General features: G+C 47.2%; 6 protein-coding genes across 6 annotated transcripts; 3 read left to right on the top strand and 3 right to left on the bottom strand.

The window, feature by feature from the left end:
- Positions 1–234: 234 nt before the first annotated feature.
- N7483_004437 (ubiquinol-cytochrome c reductase complex assembly factor 2) lies at positions 235–706 on the bottom strand (the record flags this gene model as incomplete). The annotated part of the gene is made up of 2 exons (XM_057087874.1): positions 235–609; positions 692–706. The coding sequence occupies 2 exons, from the start codon at positions 704–706 to the stop codon at positions 235–237; spliced, it is 390 nt and encodes a 129-aa protein (XP_056947703.1).
- A 288-nt stretch (positions 707–994) lies between these two features.
- On the top strand, positions 995–2,247 carry N7483_004436 (metal homeostatis BSD2 family protein; the record flags this gene model as incomplete). The annotated part of the gene is made up of 3 exons (XM_057087873.1): positions 995–1,018; positions 1,115–1,603; positions 1,666–2,247. 3 exons carry the CDS (start codon positions 995–997, stop codon positions 2,245–2,247), a joined length of 1,095 nt encoding a protein of 364 aa, XP_056947702.1.
- Positions 2,248–2,941: 694 nt separating this feature from the next.
- N7483_004435 (uncharacterized protein) lies at positions 2,942–5,131 on the top strand (the record flags this gene model as incomplete). Its single annotated transcript, XM_057087872.1, has 2 exons — positions 2,942–3,065; positions 3,255–5,131. 2 exons carry the CDS (start codon positions 2,942–2,944, stop codon positions 5,129–5,131), a joined length of 2,001 nt encoding a protein of 666 aa, XP_056947701.1.
- Positions 5,132–5,977: 846 nt separating this feature from the next.
- On the bottom strand, positions 5,978–7,592 carry mpkA (mitogen-activated serine/threonine-protein kinase SLT2; the record flags this gene model as incomplete). The annotated part of the gene is made up of 5 exons (XM_057087871.1): positions 5,978–6,612; positions 6,704–7,018; positions 7,089–7,155; positions 7,238–7,370; positions 7,480–7,592. 5 exons carry the CDS (start codon positions 7,590–7,592, stop codon positions 5,978–5,980), a joined length of 1,263 nt encoding a protein of 420 aa, XP_056947700.1.
- A 3,942-nt stretch (positions 7,593–11,534) lies between these two features.
- Positions 11,535–12,185, top strand: N7483_004433 (uncharacterized protein; the record flags this gene model as incomplete). The annotated part of the gene is made up of 1 exon (XM_057087870.1): positions 11,535–12,185. One exon carries the CDS (start codon positions 11,535–11,537, stop codon positions 12,183–12,185), a length of 651 nt encoding a protein of 216 aa, XP_056947699.1.
- Positions 12,186–14,697: 2,512 nt separating this feature from the next.
- Positions 14,698–17,544, bottom strand: N7483_004432 (threonine--tRNA ligase THS1; the record flags this gene model as incomplete). Its single annotated transcript, XM_057087869.1, has 12 exons — positions 14,698–14,852; positions 14,917–14,992; positions 15,047–15,152; positions 15,211–15,737; positions 15,796–15,803; positions 15,855–15,986; positions 16,049–16,067; positions 16,128–16,292; positions 16,359–16,561; positions 16,642–16,901; positions 16,962–16,993; positions 17,047–17,544. The coding sequence occupies 12 exons, from the start codon at positions 17,542–17,544 to the stop codon at positions 14,698–14,700; spliced, it is 2,181 nt and encodes a 726-aa protein (XP_056947698.1).
- Between the last annotated feature and the right edge of the window lie 292 nt (positions 17,545–17,836).

Here is a 17,836-nt window from a genome sequence, read left to right as displayed (position 1 = left end):
TAGCTTGAAGTAATCTCAAATTAGATAGTCTTTTTCATGCATATTGAGTGGCGAACATCTCGAGATGTCGTTCCGCAGAAATAGTGGTACAAGTACTAGTACATGCAATGCAATCCGATAACACCCCCAAAGGACCAATATAGATATCAAAACAAACCCCATTTATACATATAAAGCACACCCATTGGGATGTCAGAAGAACTAAATTCTTAATCCAAATCTCAGTCTCAATCATTAAGTCAGGCGGAACAATCCACCCAAGCGCTTGCGTATCCGGCCAACCCAGTCGCGGTTCGGGGCTTCCTCAAATTCGCGTACAACGTTGTCATAATGATCGGGATCACTCGCAGGGTAACGGATATTCTTTGCCATTGGATAGGAGGAAGCGAACCGGTTTTCGAGGAGAGCTTGAAGGGCGCTAGCAGAGGCATTGGAGATCACAGGTTGTCTGGCTGGTGGAGCATCTTCGGACTTGGACTTTTTGGGTTCGACCTCAGGCTTTTGGCCTAGAGCAGCTTGCAAATAGGCTTGCACAGAGACAGAGGCAGGGCGAACGGGGTCTGCCGGCCAGTGTCTTAGGAGGTGTGTGAGGCGTGTTTGGAGAGTGCGCTGGGGTGTATTAGCAATCAAAGGACCAATTAAATTTATCAACAGATAATAATATCCGAATCAAGCTCGCAGGGTCATTTACCGGAGGGTTAGCCATGTTGAGCGTATTAAGAAAAGGCGTTTAAATAATGAAGACTGAAACCGGAGATCAGCATAAAATCATATCAAATCCGCAATCGTGATTCATTTGTAATCTTGAGTGCCTGAGGCACCGGGGGGCGAGTGACTCCCTGTTGCCTTAAACGATTACGATTCCCGGCGCTTCCATCACTCCCCTTCCTGCTCTTATCGCCTTCCTTAATTTCTTATTTTCTTTCTACCTAAATAGTCTTCCTTTTCTCTCTTTAATACTGTTTTCATCTTATTCGTTCCCGCTCAGCTCGTCATGAGCTCGCAGCGCTATACCCCGGTTCGTCAATCTCCCCGCTGATCTCATTGTCTGAGGGAACTTCGACACAGACATCCTCGGATAACAACCATGATCTAAGCTAACATTTGACGTTAGGTGAACGGCCATGATGAGTACGAAAACACACAATCCTATCCGTTAAATCCGACTCGGTCCAATCTCACTCCAACTTCTCCTCCACCCTCTTTCCATTCCCGGTCTCGGTCCCCTTCGCCGTCTTCAAGACTATTGCACGGCGACCACGGGCGCGATGAAGAACAAACATTAGCCGATGCGTTTGGGAGCGAGGACGAATCCGAGGATGAATGTGACGCTCGTCAAGGGCTGATGCGTGCTAATCCGGATCCCTATGCGTCCTCGGAAAACGGCCAGACCGCCACTGCCGCAGCATCATCGTCGGAATCTAGAACCAATAGCCAAAGTCAAACGCCGACATCTGCGATGTCCCGACGGCCAACCATTCTTCCTAGCTTCACTACTCCGACGTCCGGTAACAGTCGATCGATTGCCCCTTCTAATGATGGTGTCTTTGCCAACCTGGCAGCCAAACCGGAGCGGGGCGAAAAGAACGAGGATCTGCCTCCTGTGAGTTTATCCTTGGTTGTTACAGTTATGAGTTTCAGATTGCTAATTAACCGTTTTAATAGTCATACGAAGAAGCAGCCGCGGACGCAACTCCCCCATACTGGGAGACTACAATCGTGGCACCCGGCCTGTCTTCCGATGAAGTCTACGTCGATGGTCTCCCTGTGGGATCTATCTTTTCATTTATCTGGAACGCAATGATTTCCATGTCGTTCCAGCTAGTCGGTTTCCTACTGACTTACCTTCTCCACACCACACACGCCGCAAAGAATGGCAGCCGAGCCGGTCTCGGCCTCACCCTGGTGCAATACGGTTTTTACATGAAGGGTGGTAGCGAGTCTTCTGGCTCAGATGGAGGCGGGGGCTCTGATTCATACGTGCCTCCGCCAGACCCCAATAGCCATAATTTCGACCCCAACACAGTGGGCGATAACGGTGGGGGCGATGGTGGTGCAATGTCAGGCATTAGCACCAGTGAATGGATTTCATACATCTTGATGATTGTTGGCTGGTTTATTCTCATTCGGGCTGTCAGCGATTACTTGCGAGCTCGTCGTCACGAACAGCTGGTGCTACAAAGCCCAGATCGTGGACTTGGTGTACCTATCATCGCGGAGGGAGAACGGTCGGAAACCGTTGTCTAATGTTCATGGAATTGGTTTTGGGTAACTTTGGGATTGGGACTGTCATCACAGGCGTTAAAACTGGATAGGAGTTCTTCTATTTCTTATGGACGAACTCATCTTTTGCGGAGAAAGCCTCTCTTTTATCATTTTTCCTTACTTCGGTATGCATCAAGCATCTCGTTACTTTTTCTACAGCCTTGTAGCTATGCGGGAGATACCAACTGTTGAATACGACTACCTATTTTTTCTGTCATTCTTTTCTTTTTTCTGATCCATTTAAAATGGCAAATTTACTCCATCTTTCAATCTATCAATATATCCAGGTACCAGGCACCAAACATACTACGCCCGGATGATAGTTTAAACAAGCGCCGTAGATCTTCCGTAATAAGTGGCCGCCTGCGCAAGCTGGCCGCGTACTGCGCCACCATTAGGCTCGAGTATTAGTCTTTTGTCGTACCTAAACCCTTGCTTCTTAAAATGTTGGCTTTCAGGCCAGAGTGTTACGTCGGTGACACTTCATTACTTTTACCAGTAAATGTCTCCAGGCCCCAGCGATTGACCACAGGGCCCACTACCGAACCGGACCCGCTGTTTACCTACGAGTTCCGGCTTCTTCAAACCTTGAGATCTTCTTAACTTCAACCTCTACTTCCATACTATTGATTACCGCTTCCTCGCAACGGCCGGCGCATCGCAGCCGTGCCCCGCCATGTCTACCAGCGCTGCGACCCAAGGCCCCGTCGAGGCTCGTTCCCTCTCATCTATCACAGCCATCGCATCGAATCCCCCCCGCCTACCCACGCAATCCTACACACGAGAAGCTCGACCCGTTGGTACTGTATATTGTGCGCGTTCCTGGGAGTCAAGGTGGGTGAACATTCTCAATAGTCCAAGTTCCGGTTTCACCTGGGCGTTTTCCTCCTCCCCTCCTGCGCTAGGATGTCCATAGATCTTATCGGCTCCTTGCTTCAAGATAAGCTAGTAGACTGACCCGTTGTCTGCATGACGCACGAAATAAACAGACATATTCCTCTCGCCCGTTAAACCGCCTACCAAATCTAGCGTCTCTGCAGAGGCTATTAATGCTTCTTTGTACTATCTTCATGTCTCGACGCCTGACGATGATGCATTGCTTCAGGAAGTCGAGCAGCAGCGCGAGGAGGAAGCACAGCGCCGGAGGAAAGCCCTCGAGGATGATCCCTCCCAACAAGAGTTCGCTCGCATGAATCATGTGCGAAGGAAACCTGTGGGTGGCGCTGAGGCAGGCCAGGAGCATGCGGGCCAGGAGCACCATGCGCCTGCATTGGACCTGGAAACTACCGCTCCCTTGCTAAATCCTCCTTCGCTGCCGAATCGGCCGGTGGCTATGCCGCGCGTCTCCGCGGAGAATATGTCGTTCTCTGGGACTCCGGTTGCAAATGCGTCGCCGTTGCCGTCACCGACATACCCTCATGTAGATGCAGTGACGGGAAGCGCATCGCAGAGCCCTGTCACGCAGAGTCCGATCTCGCGCCGACCGCTACCTCCTCTACCCCCGCATGAAGCGCCATTTGGCCAAGGTGCAGCTGGAGATGCTTGTGAACCCCAGCCCACTAGGCCCAACCGGTGGAGTGCCTTCGCGGGAGAGGATCAGCCTGTCCAGGGACAAGAACCATGGCGAAGTGGCCATGACGCCGTGCCAACCGGCCGTTATAGCCTTGATGCAAGTAAACCGCCATTGCCACCTCGTCCGACACAGATCCCAGACCGGTCTTCAAGAAGTCCTGGACAGTCGCCGTCTCGACAGAGGAAGACGCACCAGCATCCTCCTTCTAGTAACGCAGGCTTCAATATCACACTTATCCGACGCGATCCCACATCTGGTACTCAATGGAACGTCGCGACGATCTCTACCCCACGAAGAGACCATAACATCATTGATCTTGACATTGCAACACCTGGATACAACAGGTTCGCCAGGTCGGATGAGCCCCTCACACTTGCTAGCCTAGCTGCCAATCTCCCCGCTGGTATGATGCGTACCGCCGCTCCACCATCACTGCCTGTCGAACAGCCCAGAGAACAGCAACAGGCCACCGGCCCTCGCAAATTCCACCGCCAACTCTGCGTATCAAAACCCTTCGATGACTCCGGCGTAAGTTCCTCTGAATTTGCCAACGGTCTTGACAGTTCCTCCAAGTTGAAAAGCGGATACTACGTTTTCAACTCTCCATGGAACGGCACCTGCACATTCTCCAGCAGCGTCAATGGGCGCAGTCTAAAATGCAAACACATGGTACAAGGACCAAGTGGAGGAGCAGCCTTCCCAGCAGGTGACATCGACCCCAATCCAGCCGTGACAGTTGCCGAAATCCGCTTCAACACACCTTTCCAAGCCGCAAATCTACGTTATCACGCCGCACCACGCCCAACACACCACTCCCACCCTTTCTTCCCAACTTCATCCTCAATACCCGATCCTCCTACTTCAGATTCCTCAAAACGGGGCTCTCTTTCTCAATTTCTAAACCCAAATACCTACGCCCGTCCACGTGCTCACTCGGGCCCTAATTCTTCTTCTACTACTCAATCCTCTGATCCTGCACGCCCTCCTTTCAATCCTGCCGCTCTACTCCGCCGTACATCACTTCGTGCTGGTCGGTTTGCGCATCAGCAAACTAACCGCTTCGGCCACCAGCCTTTTCATCGGCGGACGCGGAGTGGAAGTACGAGTAGTGGGGGTCCGGACTCAGATGATGAGCGATTGGATTTTTCGCTTGCGAGGGAACTTGCAGGTGGTGGTATGAGAGGGAAGAGTGCTAAGTTAGGGAAATTGATTATTGAGGATGAGGGGATTAAGATGTTGGATTTGGTTGTTGCGGCTTGTATGGCTGTTTGGTGGCGAGGATATTATCATTGATGATTTGGGCTGATATTAATATCTCATTCTTGCTTCGATGATTTACGGGTAAAGTGTCACTTTGATGGTTCATTAGCCCTTTTTTTTGTCTTCATCTTGACATGTTGTCTCTTTTCTGGCTTCTCTTTTGCTCCCGTTTCCATATTTTCTTCGGTTTCTTGTGATGTTGACATAACCTTTGGGGATTTCTTTTGTCATGATTTAGCATATCATACCATCTAGCATATTAAGAGCGTTTTGTCTATTCTTTATCAATCATCTGAACATGATTTTTTCCTTGGATGCTATAAGACTGAAATTGCAACCGAGTCTCCATTCTGGCATTTTAATATGTGGACCACCGACGACCCATCTATCTATCTGATCCAACAAGAAAAGGAGGGTAAGAGCAGAGTATAACTTTCAATCGTGAGAACTCAATAAGACTCAACATCAATAACCCCGTAGTGCACATAACCATAACCAAGGATTAGGAAGAATCTCCGGTTCTGATGGACAGTGCACACAATCAAATCCAAATAACACGTCGAGTGCAGACCAGAGAATCAGGAACGCAATGAAGGACAAGAAATCGCAGAAATACGAAAATTCAGGGCCAAATAGGAGTCAGGGAAAAGGAAGTCAAAAAAGGGAAACAAATCATGCAATCGTCCGGCCATTCTCTCGGAGGTATCTCTTTGCTAATTTCATTATATCGACATGCATGGATGGGGGAAAACCGAGTGCAATTGGCATAGGCGAATCGAACCAAGCCGAATACAAAGAAAACACACCAGAAAGTGTCACAAAATGAAGAAAAGACTGGGTAAATTGGCACCGCCAAGAAAAAAAGAAATGATCAAATGATCAGTGGTGCACATCCATACCACGCTGCAGCGATGACTCCAGGTCGTTCAGGTGTCCACCGCCGGCGGCAGCCTCCTGAGGTCTAGGTTCCTCGGTCTTCCAGGCTCCTTGCTGGTTATCCGGGATTGGGACGTTAGTCTGCTGTTGAGCCATCTGCTGCTGTTGAGCTGCTTGATGGGACTGCTGGCGGACGGTAGCGCGGAAGCGGATGACCTCATCGAGGATCATCTTGCGCATATCCTGGACATCGTCGACGACCTCGAAGTGGAAGTCAAAGGTTGTGGGGCATGTGGGCTCATCGGAGGCATCGTGCCAGATGTGCAGGTAAGGGTGCTCGAGAGCTTCCTCAACGGAGATACGGGAAGAGGGGTCAAATGCCAACATGCGGTCCAAGAGGTCCAGAGCGTCAGGATTGGCGTTGGGGAATAGACGCTGGAAGGGAACCTTCGGCATGAAGGGGAGGTTGCGCACATATTCTTGGGCGCGAGGAGAACCGATGCGGGAGAGGGTCTCTTCGTTGGGTGTACCCAAGTAGTGCAAGATCTGGTTCAGCTGGTCGACATAGTCGCGACCCTTGAAGAATGGGCGTCCACCCAGGAGCTCAGCAAGAATACAACCCACTGACCAGACGTCAACTGTGATGGCATTTATTAGTCTCTTGCTTGTTCTACTCATCACCTATCTGCGGGGACGGGACAGAAGCCGGTTTTAGTTTGTTTCACATACTAGCTTTGGTGTAGCTCTGGAAGCTCAACATGATCTCTGGAGCACGGTACCATCTTGTGGCAACGTACTCAGTCATGTAACCAGCATTCTCTTCTGGGTCGATGGAGAAACCACGAGCCAGACCGAAGTCACAAATCTTAAGCTCGCAGTCGGCGTTGACGAGAAGGTTTCCGGGTTTCAAATCACGGTGGAGAACGTTGGCGGAATGAATGTACTTCAGACCACACAAGATCTGATAGATGAAGGATTGGAAGTGCGCGTCGGTCAAGGGCTGTCCAGAGCGGATGATGGCGGCCAGATCACATTCCATCAACTCTACAACATAATCAGAACAAATTCTTTTTTTTCATTAGATGGATGGTGTTTAGGGTGTGAAATCACTGACCCTCGTAAAGGTATGTCTCGTTGAAGTTATCCGGTCGGGGGATGTCCATATCGTAGAGGCATGTAATCTAAGGCGGGGTTGCGGGTCAACGTTCAGCTAGGATCCTTTATTCTTCGGCGTTGGGCACAGGGTGCAGGGTTGTGACATACGTTGCGATGACCCCGGAAATGTTGGAGCAACTTGATCTCTCTCAGAGCTCGCTTGGCGAGGATCTTCTTGCTGAACACGTTGGTGACCTTCTTGACGGCGACGCCCTCGCCGGTCTGGGCGTTGGTCGCGGCACTGATTAAATGGAGGTTGTTAGTTTCTGTCCACTATCCAACGAATAAATTGGAAATTCGATATATATATGAAGACACGTAAGCTTCCATAAAGCTAAAGAAAAGCATACCAGACGATACCATATGCTCCCTGACCCAGCTCCTTGGTGACAGTGTATTGTTCATTCACGATGAAGTCCTGGTTGAAGACCTTAAAGACCTTGCGGCCTTGTAATTCAGCCATGGCGAAGGATGTAGAAAGAGAATAAAGATGAAAGGCGACAATAACGAGTGGAGGAAAGAACTTGAAGCTGGCACAATTGCGCAGGTGGAAAAGGGGAACTCGACGTGTGATGAGAAACAAGAGCCCCGCAGTCCCCGCGAGTGATCGGTTGGATAACGGCCATAAGGCCACAAAGATACAGATTTATCAGTTTCAAGTTTCAAGTTTCAAGTTTTAAGTTTCTTTTTATTTTATTATTCTAAAATATCAATTTATTATTTCACTGGTATTCATTAAACCATATTTCAAGTTTTTACATTTTATATCCTACAAGCTTAATGTGACCTTGGTGCCACGCATGGACTTTAATGTTGTTTTCCAGCCTTACCACCTGGGCACATTCCATACCCTGGCATCGATTCCACCTGAGCACGTCAACATTCCGAACTCGAAACTAAAACATCATCTACTCTAGACTTTACCAAGCCAACGAAAAATTGAAAACCAAAGAAAGCAGAAATGACCAGCATATCTCCCAACAAGGAACAAACGGGTTGAAAGCAACAGCTATGTCTGGAAACATTGGTTTAAGCGCCGAGAACGAGGCAGTCCATACTATCTTCATGACAACCAGATCTTCTTTTACCACTGGCATGACTCGCACTGGCATGACTCGAAGTGAAGCGATTCCCGATTCCAGCACTATCATGCTCGATTCCTCTCAACGAACCCGCTCACCAGGGATTCTCCGCAGATCAAATAAAAAGCCTCGCCATTAAGTACTAGTAGTAGCCGTCGATGATTGCATACTGGTAATGGGTTTTTTCCTGCCATTTTATCCTTCTCAAATCTGAGAGCACATCACGATACCCTTCAGTAGCCTGCTAGTCTCGTCAATGAGCTAGATCAAATCTCCAAGATGCCCATGACAGGATGATGGTGTCTTTCGAAATTTCTGCATTTTCAATCCATCTCGCCTACCACATTCCCCAAATTGAGGGTTTTATCAGACTAGATTGAGCCTTCTGTCCCGAATTCTTCTATTGCCAATTGGCCTTTGCAGAGGGAGTTGATGACTTCGATTATTGCTTCCAAGCTCAGACTGTTCACCAGGGCTCAATCTTCAATGATGTAAATAGCTGAGTATCAGAAGATGAGCAAGTACAGAAGAGGATCCAGTATGCCTAGGAAGAGAGAAGGCCTAGAAAGAGCTCTATGCATTTCAAGGTTGTCTAGGTAGTTTCTGACGAGGATGGATGGTCAGTCTCATGGAGCATGGGGCCCAACCACTAGGCCTCAGACCACTTAGCTCATAGCAGTCTGATTCGATAATTTCTAGCTGTAAACCGGAATTTTTTCAACTCTAGTTTCTTCCTGTTTAACATAAAGGGACCTAGGTTGATCATTCAAATGTTAGTGCCCAGGTGATGGTAAAGCTGTAGGGCTGCTCACGGACCAGTCTACTCGGGGCTCATCGCTGTATATGCATAGATCAGGTACCAACAGACTGATCAGTTCCTTGTTCATAGAGGCTTATGTGTCACTGATTTTTCACTGCTCCGTCCACTCAGGCTCGCGTAGCGGCGCATACTACATAATAGGTCAAAAGTCTGGTTACACTCCATATAAAAAGTTTTCGGCCGAAAAAACTAACCACTACACTAAAGAAATTCTTAAAAATCCAGTTTTTGATATTTTAATTCAATATTCTATGGTAATGCAGTTGAATAGATATTCCTTCCATCCATACACTAATATTTAGTGTAATATCCCCGTACGTTATAGACCGCCTTACAACGCTTAGTAAATGACCGGATTAAGCTATCGATGGTTTCTTGTGGAATATTCCACCAAGCACGCTTTAATAAAGCATGAAATTCAGTCCAGGCCACTAAAAAACGTCCAGTGTGACGTAGGTCAGGGCGTAATTTAAAAACCTCGCGTTTTAGCAGGAACCAGCAGACCTCAATTGGGTTTAAATCCGGTGAACAGGCAGGCCAATCCATGACGTGTATTCCATGAGCCATAAAAAATTCTTGTGTAGTCTCCGCGGTATGAGACCTGGCATTAGCTTGCTGAAAGATCATATCTGGTGTATAGTGATGTAAAAAAGCTTCTTCGAGAGCCCATTGGTAAGATCTAGCCGAGTATCCACCACGAGGGGCTTCAGAATCACGCTTCATAATCACTAGATCAGTACGGCCACCAATTCAAATAGCACCCCAAACCATTTGCGCAATATCATGGCCATGATTAGTCAGATTCACTAAATCACGTCGTTAAGCCTCTGAAGCAAGCCGAAACACCCATTGAGTTGTTGAATTTGAGCGTCTTTGAACGGAGCATTCGTCGCTGAATGCTAATCGCTCTAATTCATTGAAATGTTGCCATTGGCGTGTAAAATTTAGTCTTTGACGAACATCTTCTTTCTTTAATGGGATTCGACGGCGGGATTTCCATTTATGGATTTTGTATTGGCGTAAACATCGATAGACAGTTGACCTTGAGATGCTTATACCTGTCTCGGCAATTAAGGCCGCCCAGCTTAACCTAGGGAACCTGCGAAACATCCGATAAACATAACGCGTAGTTCGATCGTTAATTGAGCGGGGGCGCCCTGAACGAGGACGCGACTTCATGTTGTTGACTTCCTCGAACCGTTTCATCGTGCGATACACGGTCATGCGACTGACCTGAAGATCACGCGCAATATGAGCTGGTTTTTGACCTAATTTCACAGCGGTAATAATTGCACACCGAGTTTCAGTCGAAAGCTCTGTATTTCGTGGTCAATTTCCACTAATAACGGTGCCGAAAGCTCTCATTTTGGCGGTGTTATGAATTTTTGAAGTTGGTGGGTTGGAAAATTAAAGTTCTACGCAAAAAGTGTAACCAGACTTTTGAACAGGCATGTAGTACCGATTGCGTTTATATCTGGAACTTCACTGTATAATGACTCACTGGCATCGCGATTAAAGCCATAGAGCATGGAATTCAAGTTGTTAAGCGGTGCGGCACTGGTATAGTTTCTTTCTTGGCTTTCATTATCAAGCTTCAAGTTGTGGCGTCCGGCAGTATGAGCTCTTGGAAAATGGGTGTTTTGTATCGATATGTTTTACTAGTCCTTCGTTCAGCTCAGTTTGAAGTCTAGAGTCTTTTTTGGCTTTGGCTGGTTTTTTAGTAATTGAATTTCGTCCGTGTCAATCACTCCCCCTCCGTGAAGTAATATCAACTACTCCCATTTCCTGTTTGCCTGTCTCATCGAGCCTTCAGTTAATCTCTCCATCTTTCTGTCTCTCACTCTCACCTCTATGGTTCGACTGTTCTTCCTCATTATCAATCTCACCCTCACCTCTGTAGTCTCGACAGTTCTCCCTCAATATCGATCTCACCCTCACCTCACTTTTCTCTCGAGCTCTTGATTTTATCTGTACTCCTTAAGTATCGACACACAGTTTTGACAGAGACTTCAGAATGGGAAAGGACCGATTTCCCTGTCCGCAGGCAAAGAAGTTTAAATGCAATAAAACATATGCTCAAAAAACTGACGCACGTCACCATTTGGAACGAGATCACTTGGGATTGACATATCCCTGCCCATCAGCTCTGGAAGAAGACTGTAATAGGTTATTTGGCTCACAAAGGGGAGCAAATCATCATGCCAAAGCAGTGCATGATGGAGTAAGATGGCCTTGCCCAGGCGCTGAAGAGTACGAGTTTGCCATGGGCGATATATGTTTAATGAGTTCTTGAGAACTCATGGCTTGGAAGCAGCAGCTGACCAAGAAAACTGCAGCGAAGAGACATGTGTAGAGCCTTTATGGGCGGGCTCGTCTCGCTGTCGCAATCACTTCCTCTCTTTGGCGCTACCCCCTATCGCGTTCAATGTAGCCGCAATGAATGAGCTGAGAAGTTTGTTTGAGAAGGCCGCTTCTCGCCAGTGGTCTTCCGGGGGGGGAACTGATGGCTAATCTGACCCAACTGGACTCTAGCGAGGCTGATGTTCTGGCTTCCCAAGCCGTGTGCATCGATCTGGAGTTCTATCCTCAATCTAGGAAGGTGATCCAGGTTGGTATTGTAGACACAAAAGGCGAAAGGATCCTCGACTGTTTTACCAAATACAGCGAGAAAGGAAAAGCCAATCTACATTCCACATCATGTTGGCAGGCACCAAAGTCTTCGGCACATGATAAGATACGAGAGGAGCAGATCCGAAGGTTTTACAGCAAGGACGGAACACTGAGTGCTGAAGAGATTGCTGATAGGCTCCAAAAAACTGGCATCTCAAGGGAAACGATCTTCCTTGCTTGGGCAACACGGCCATTTGGCCTTTATTATCTGAGAGATTGGCTAGATGCAGAGGGGTTTCAGAACATTCTCCCGCCGGATGAGAAGGTATGCCTAATTCTCATGGAATTTCGCCAAAATCTGAGGGAATTTCTTGGGTCAAGCTGCTTCCGAGGAGGTGTTTTCCCCGCTACCCTGCCGGTAATATTCATGGTGGCCTTCGGAGAAGACCATCCCTTGGCAGGGAAAAACCATCATGCCTTGGTTGATGCTAAACAATTGGCCCTCTTGACGCAGCTTTTCATCGACCTCTGCAAGCCCCCCTAACCAGCGAAGACTTTGGCAAAAATCCGGAGTTCAGGGACTTGATCCCTACAAGAGACAAGCGCGGATTGATGACTTATTTCCCCAGTCAAGTACACGGAAGAAACCTAGACTTGCCTAAGGTAGTCTAAATATCTTCTGAGGCCCTTCTCGAGCCCTGGAGCATAGCCATGTTTTTCGAATCTTTCTTCTTTGGTAGCGCCTCAGCGTTCAAGAGCTCGTCCAGGGCCTGATCCTGTGAGATGCTTGTTTTTCCTGCCGACCCACCGCATCAGCTCCTCGGTCTGTCTTGGTGAATCAGAGCCAGCAATCCATCCCTATCGACCCGCCATATCGGTAGCTTAATCTGGTGAATCGGAATCACTTCAAAAGAAGCCTTCTTAAACTCGTCTCCATCAACCAGTCACATTGATACTTGGAATTTCATGGTCATGAATCATCTCGGCTATTGAGCACTATGCACTCCTCCCTGTCGACTTGTCACATCGACATCTTGGTCTTGGTGAGCCGGGCCATCTCAGAAGAAGCCTGTTCAAATTCGTCCTTGCCGACCTTTAGTGCACATGTGGTCATGCTTGATTTAAGCTGCTGAGTCCTATGTCGCGATTTTGAGGGATAATGATGCCTTGGATATCCAGTTCATACTCCGTTTTCTTTCTTTTTTTGATTTCCGAAGAATGATGTTGAGACCGGTGTGATCTATCAGCTGATCTGGCGTAGATATTGCATCGCACATTCTACTAGTACTCATTTCTTCTCCTCCTTAGCGCATTCCACTCAACAAGGAAATAACAGATGTTTGAAAGGTTTGAAAATTCACGTATAAACTCAACTGTACTCGAGTGAAGTGAGTCTATACTACGGCCATCCCTAGGTATAAGGTACATGTAGTATTGATGTAGTGATCAAGGCGTAATCAGGATTGGGTAATATTGCTTCCAAGGATCAAATGCCCAGGTGTTAGGTCACAGGTGCCTCATATGGACTCGAAGTAGCAAGAGTGCAACTTGAAGGGGCTCGCAAGTTTACCATACATGCCCAGGTGTGCCTGCACATGTGTTTATGTAAGCCTTGTAGTCGTTCCAAGGTTGATAGTATGTATCTTGCGTAGGTAACCCTCTGAAGCTAGATTTTTTAGTACGATGTATGTATGACTACTACCTACTACTATGCACATGTCAATGGTACATAATAGGTAGTAGTGCTGGAATTTGACAAAAGAGCTGACGTAGGTAATCTGGATATACGTGTCTCTCCGATTCCTTGGAGTCCTGAAGAAAAATTCAACATTGATCTATGCAGGTGATTGGTCAAAATGACCTCGAGAACCTTCCACCTGGACAACCTTGGAATATGGCGGGCCATATCCATCAATTGATGTCTCTGCAATAGCCCTAAATTGAGGCTAACCTCGAGACTCGAGGGAATCCATTCAATGTTGAACGCAATGCATGTAAATACCCCTCAAACTCTTTCGGTGGTAATCTGTCACGGAATTGCGAAATACGAACTTGAAGAACTGGACTTCTTAAATACCCCCGGCATAGCATCTGCCACATGTTCCTAAAATAGTCTAGAAAAATAACGAAAAATAACGATCAAAACGTGATCCTTAGAGCCGGACAGTACTATGATCCACCGGGGATAAAATCCAATACGGCAGTGAAGATAGCCCTGTCTTAGCTGAAAAGAAAATATATCAATGCCGGCGGGTGACATTGGACGTATCTGCATATTTGTCATCAACTTGAAGTCGAAGAAGACATTTCAAAAAGTGTTTTTTTCCGGGCCCTCGCAATTAGACCGTACAAACATTTTGAAAGCCCAATGAGAGTCCATGGATCGAAGGAGCCAGATGACACAACCCTGCCACTAAAGATTGCCAGTGACCAATTGCATGTGGGCTCCGAGTTGACATAGCCGACTCAGCATTCGAATGTTATCTTATAAATTGACCAAATTTGAAGCTCCCTGCAACTTCAGATCAATAGTATGTTGACCCTCATCGACAATGAGAATGTCTTTCATCTTTTCCTTCTCCCTCTAAGCCCTAAGGTTTTCTGCCTCTAGGCTGTCTGCTAACTAGCGTGCCTTTTCCCCTTTCATTAAATACTGGTAGATTTATTGGCTTTTAACTCCAAAGCTTCAAGCTGTAATGTTTATGGGAGTACCTTCAAGTTCCAAGGCTAGAGTTTCAAGTTCTTAAACCGTGACGCATACCTACAGCGCTGACAGCCTGAGGCTGGCACTGGGCATAACTCTTAACTTAAACCCAAGGTTGGAATGCTACTAGTACCTAGGTAGTACATATGTAGTAGGCATTCAAATCAATGTTGAATCTAACTTGAATTGATCCCAATGTCTACCAATTGACCTATGTAGATTTATATCCTATGATTGGGATTTCTCAGGTAATATATTGCAGTGGCACTGGCAGTTGATATCTGCATAAACTTCATTTGACTTTTCATAAATCGATTACACATCTCGACGTTTCTCCTCAACTACCTTCAAGTTACAGAGTGCTCTCCAAGCGGCGCTCCTTGCGCAAAGACTTGAACTTGGCGCGTGCCTCGTCAAGGGGAATCATGACACCCTGCTTCTGGGTCGCTGGATCATCACGGTTTCGGACATTGACTGCACGTTCAGCCTTCTCATTGGCTCCCACCACTATAATATAGTTAGTCGCAGGGAACCATAGATCACAAAGAATAGAAAACAGAACTAAACATACCCAGAATAAAGTTGTACTGGGCCAACTGTCCATTTCGGATCTTCTTCTGAAGAGTGTTGGGGCCGATGTCGATGTCCTAGTTGATATCAGTTAGACTGTATATAATTCAAGGTGCACACTTGCGACATACCACGCTCAACTTGTCAGCCTGGAAGATCTTCCGTAGTTCCTCGACGTAGTCGTTAACTGCAGGCATTACGGGCACGATAAGAACTTGCTTAGGCGAAATCCAAAACCTAAAGAAAAGTGAGTCTCAGGCAAAATTAAATACTTAATCATAGTTGGTAAACATACGGCCACCGGCCCCCAAAATGCTCGATCAAAATTCCCAGGAAGCGTTCATATGAGCCAATAATGGCTCTGTGAATGACCACTGGTCGAGCTCGGCCGAAAGGAAGGCCATCAGCCTTGGTCTTCTCTGCTTCACCATCCTTCGGCGCCTCACTCTTAGCCTCGTTTGTAATGTACTGAAGGTTAAAGTTGATTGGGGCCTGGTAGTCCAGCTGGATAGTAGCACACTGGAATTCACGCTGCAGAGCATCGGCAATGGTGATATCGATCTTAGGACCGTAGAATGCACCGTCACCTTCATCAATGACCCAGTCATCGCCCTTGAACTTAGTCATACACTGCTTAAGTTGCTCCTCGGCGTAGTTCCAGGTCTCCAATTCACCCATGTACTTGTCAGGGCGAGTAGACAGCTTCAGCTTGAAGGTAAAACCAAACAAGCCGTAGATTTTGTCCAAGAAATCAAAAAGTCCGTCAATTTCTGAGGAAATTTGATCTTGCGTGCAGAAAATATGGGTATCATCCTGCTGAAACTTGCGAACACGAGTTAGACCACTTAAAGCACCAGATGCCTCGTTTCTGTGAGAGTACACCGAAGTCTAGAGAGTTAGTTATAAGAATCTAACCATCCAAGATAGAAAATGACATACCTGCTATGCGCATTGGCAGCTCACGGTAGCTACGATCGCGGTGTCCAAACATGGTAAAGTGGGCAGGACAATTCATAGGCTTAAGAGCCCATTCACCCTTCTCCACGTTCAATTTGAACATATCGTCCTTGTCTGTATAAGTGCGAATATATTAGTCAGTATTAATAAAGGATTTTGGTCACTGTCTAGCTTACAGTGAGCCCAATGACCACTCTAGAGTTTTAACTCATTAGCAAAATTCCTAGCTTTGTTTCAATAACACAGAATTCTCACCTTCTTCCAAAGCTCGGTGGAGAACATGTTAGGGGTTTGAACTTCTTGATATCCACGCTTGCGATATTCCTCTCGCAGAAGTTTTTGGATGGCGTTAAAGATGATTACCCCGTTTGGAAGGAGGAAGGGCGAACCCGGCGACACATCATCAAAGAAGAACAGTTCCTGATAGTTGAGAATAAGGTTAATACCCCAAACCCTAATTGATATAATTTTTGGGCTTATGCATACCTGTTCCTTGCCGATTTTCAGGTGGTTTCTTTTCTCGGCCTCCTCGAGGAATTTCATATGGTCCGCAAGGCCCTTCTTGTCCGGGAATGCAACACCACGAATTCGCTGCAGAGAATCGTTGGTCTGATCACCTAAAAAGTAGGCAGACGAGTTCTGAAGGATACGAGATGCCTTAATGCGGCCCGTTTGAGCAATGTGAGGACCTAATCACGTCTTAGTTCTTTTAATTCTAATTTCTTTGGAAGATTCAAGGCGCTTCAAGCATACCTCCACAGAGATCGACTAATGTACCATTCGACAGGGGTGTTAATAATCACTGCTGGAAGCATTTGAGGTGGGTGAATATAAGTACTTACTCTGTAGACAGTGGTAGATTCACCAGTAACCAGCTTATCAATGTAGTGGAGCTTGTATTTGCTGTATGCAAACATCTTCTTCAAGTCAATCTTGGATACGACTAGACGATCAAACGATTGTTTTTCCTTATAGACTCGGTTCAAGCGCTTTTCAAGCCCAGGCCAATCCGCGTGTGTAACGACACGGCTATAAAACCCTGAGTTAACAACTGATTATCGAAATCGACGCAGACATCAAGATACATACCCGCCAGGAAGGCTCATGTCGTAAAAATAGCCCTGTAAAAGGATCAGCAGAGCAGACTTTGGCGCCTAGGTGATGAAACACAAACCTGATTAGTTGGAGGTCCGTGAGAAAGCAATGCTCCCCAGCATTCCTCACAAACTTCTCCCAGGCAGTGCGCACTTGAATGCCAGAAGACTTGACGGCCTTCTGGCTGGGAGAATGAGATCATTTGGACATTGCTGTCGCTCTCGAGAGGTCTGCTGAGATCCCATAATTCACCGTTGACTTTAGCAACAATGACTTCGGCGCTGAATTCCTTTGGGACATCTCGAAGCAGAGATCCCGGAGTGGTCTCAAATGCCTTAGCGGAGACAGAGTAGGGTTTACCGTCGCCGATATCGAGAGTGACATTGATATCAGGGTGAGGACGGTTCTTCGTTTCTTCGAGGTGCCGTTGCCACAGCTCTTCGAAGAGCCGGTTACGTTCGATCATCCACTCAGGGAGAACGTCAGGCTCGGGAGCTTTGGATTTCGCATTTGGCGGGGCAGCCTGAGATTCGGCGGCAGGTCGGACGGGCAGGTCCTTGGGAGCCTCGGAAGCCATGGCTGGATCACTCGAGCAGTAGGAGCTACGAGAGAATGATAGCAAAATCAATAAGCAAATCAGGCGGTAGGGATCTATCCTGACGCAAGCGGTGCCTGGGGTCGAAGGATGTGATCGAGGTGGTAAAAAAAGGAGGGGCTCTGGCACAATTGTTTAGATCAATACGGAAAAATATAATATGTATGACTCTTTTGGGGAGGGGCAGGCGGTGAGTCATGTGACAGAAAACTGCCCTGCCGCTAGCGACGCTTTACCGTATGAAGTTTCCACCATCCGAAAACTTCTTCGCCCA

The sequence above is a fragment of the Penicillium malachiteum genome (genome assembly GCF_028827825.1).
Source record: "Penicillium malachiteum strain IBT 17515 chromosome Unknown utg000002l:1.0-8849297.0:1.0-8852440.0, whole genome shotgun sequence".
Lineage (NCBI taxonomy): Eukaryota > Fungi > Ascomycota > Eurotiomycetes > Eurotiales > Aspergillaceae > Penicillium > Penicillium malachiteum.
Note: the sequence above shows the minus strand (reverse complement) of the source record. Positions and strands in the feature narration are given on the sequence as shown.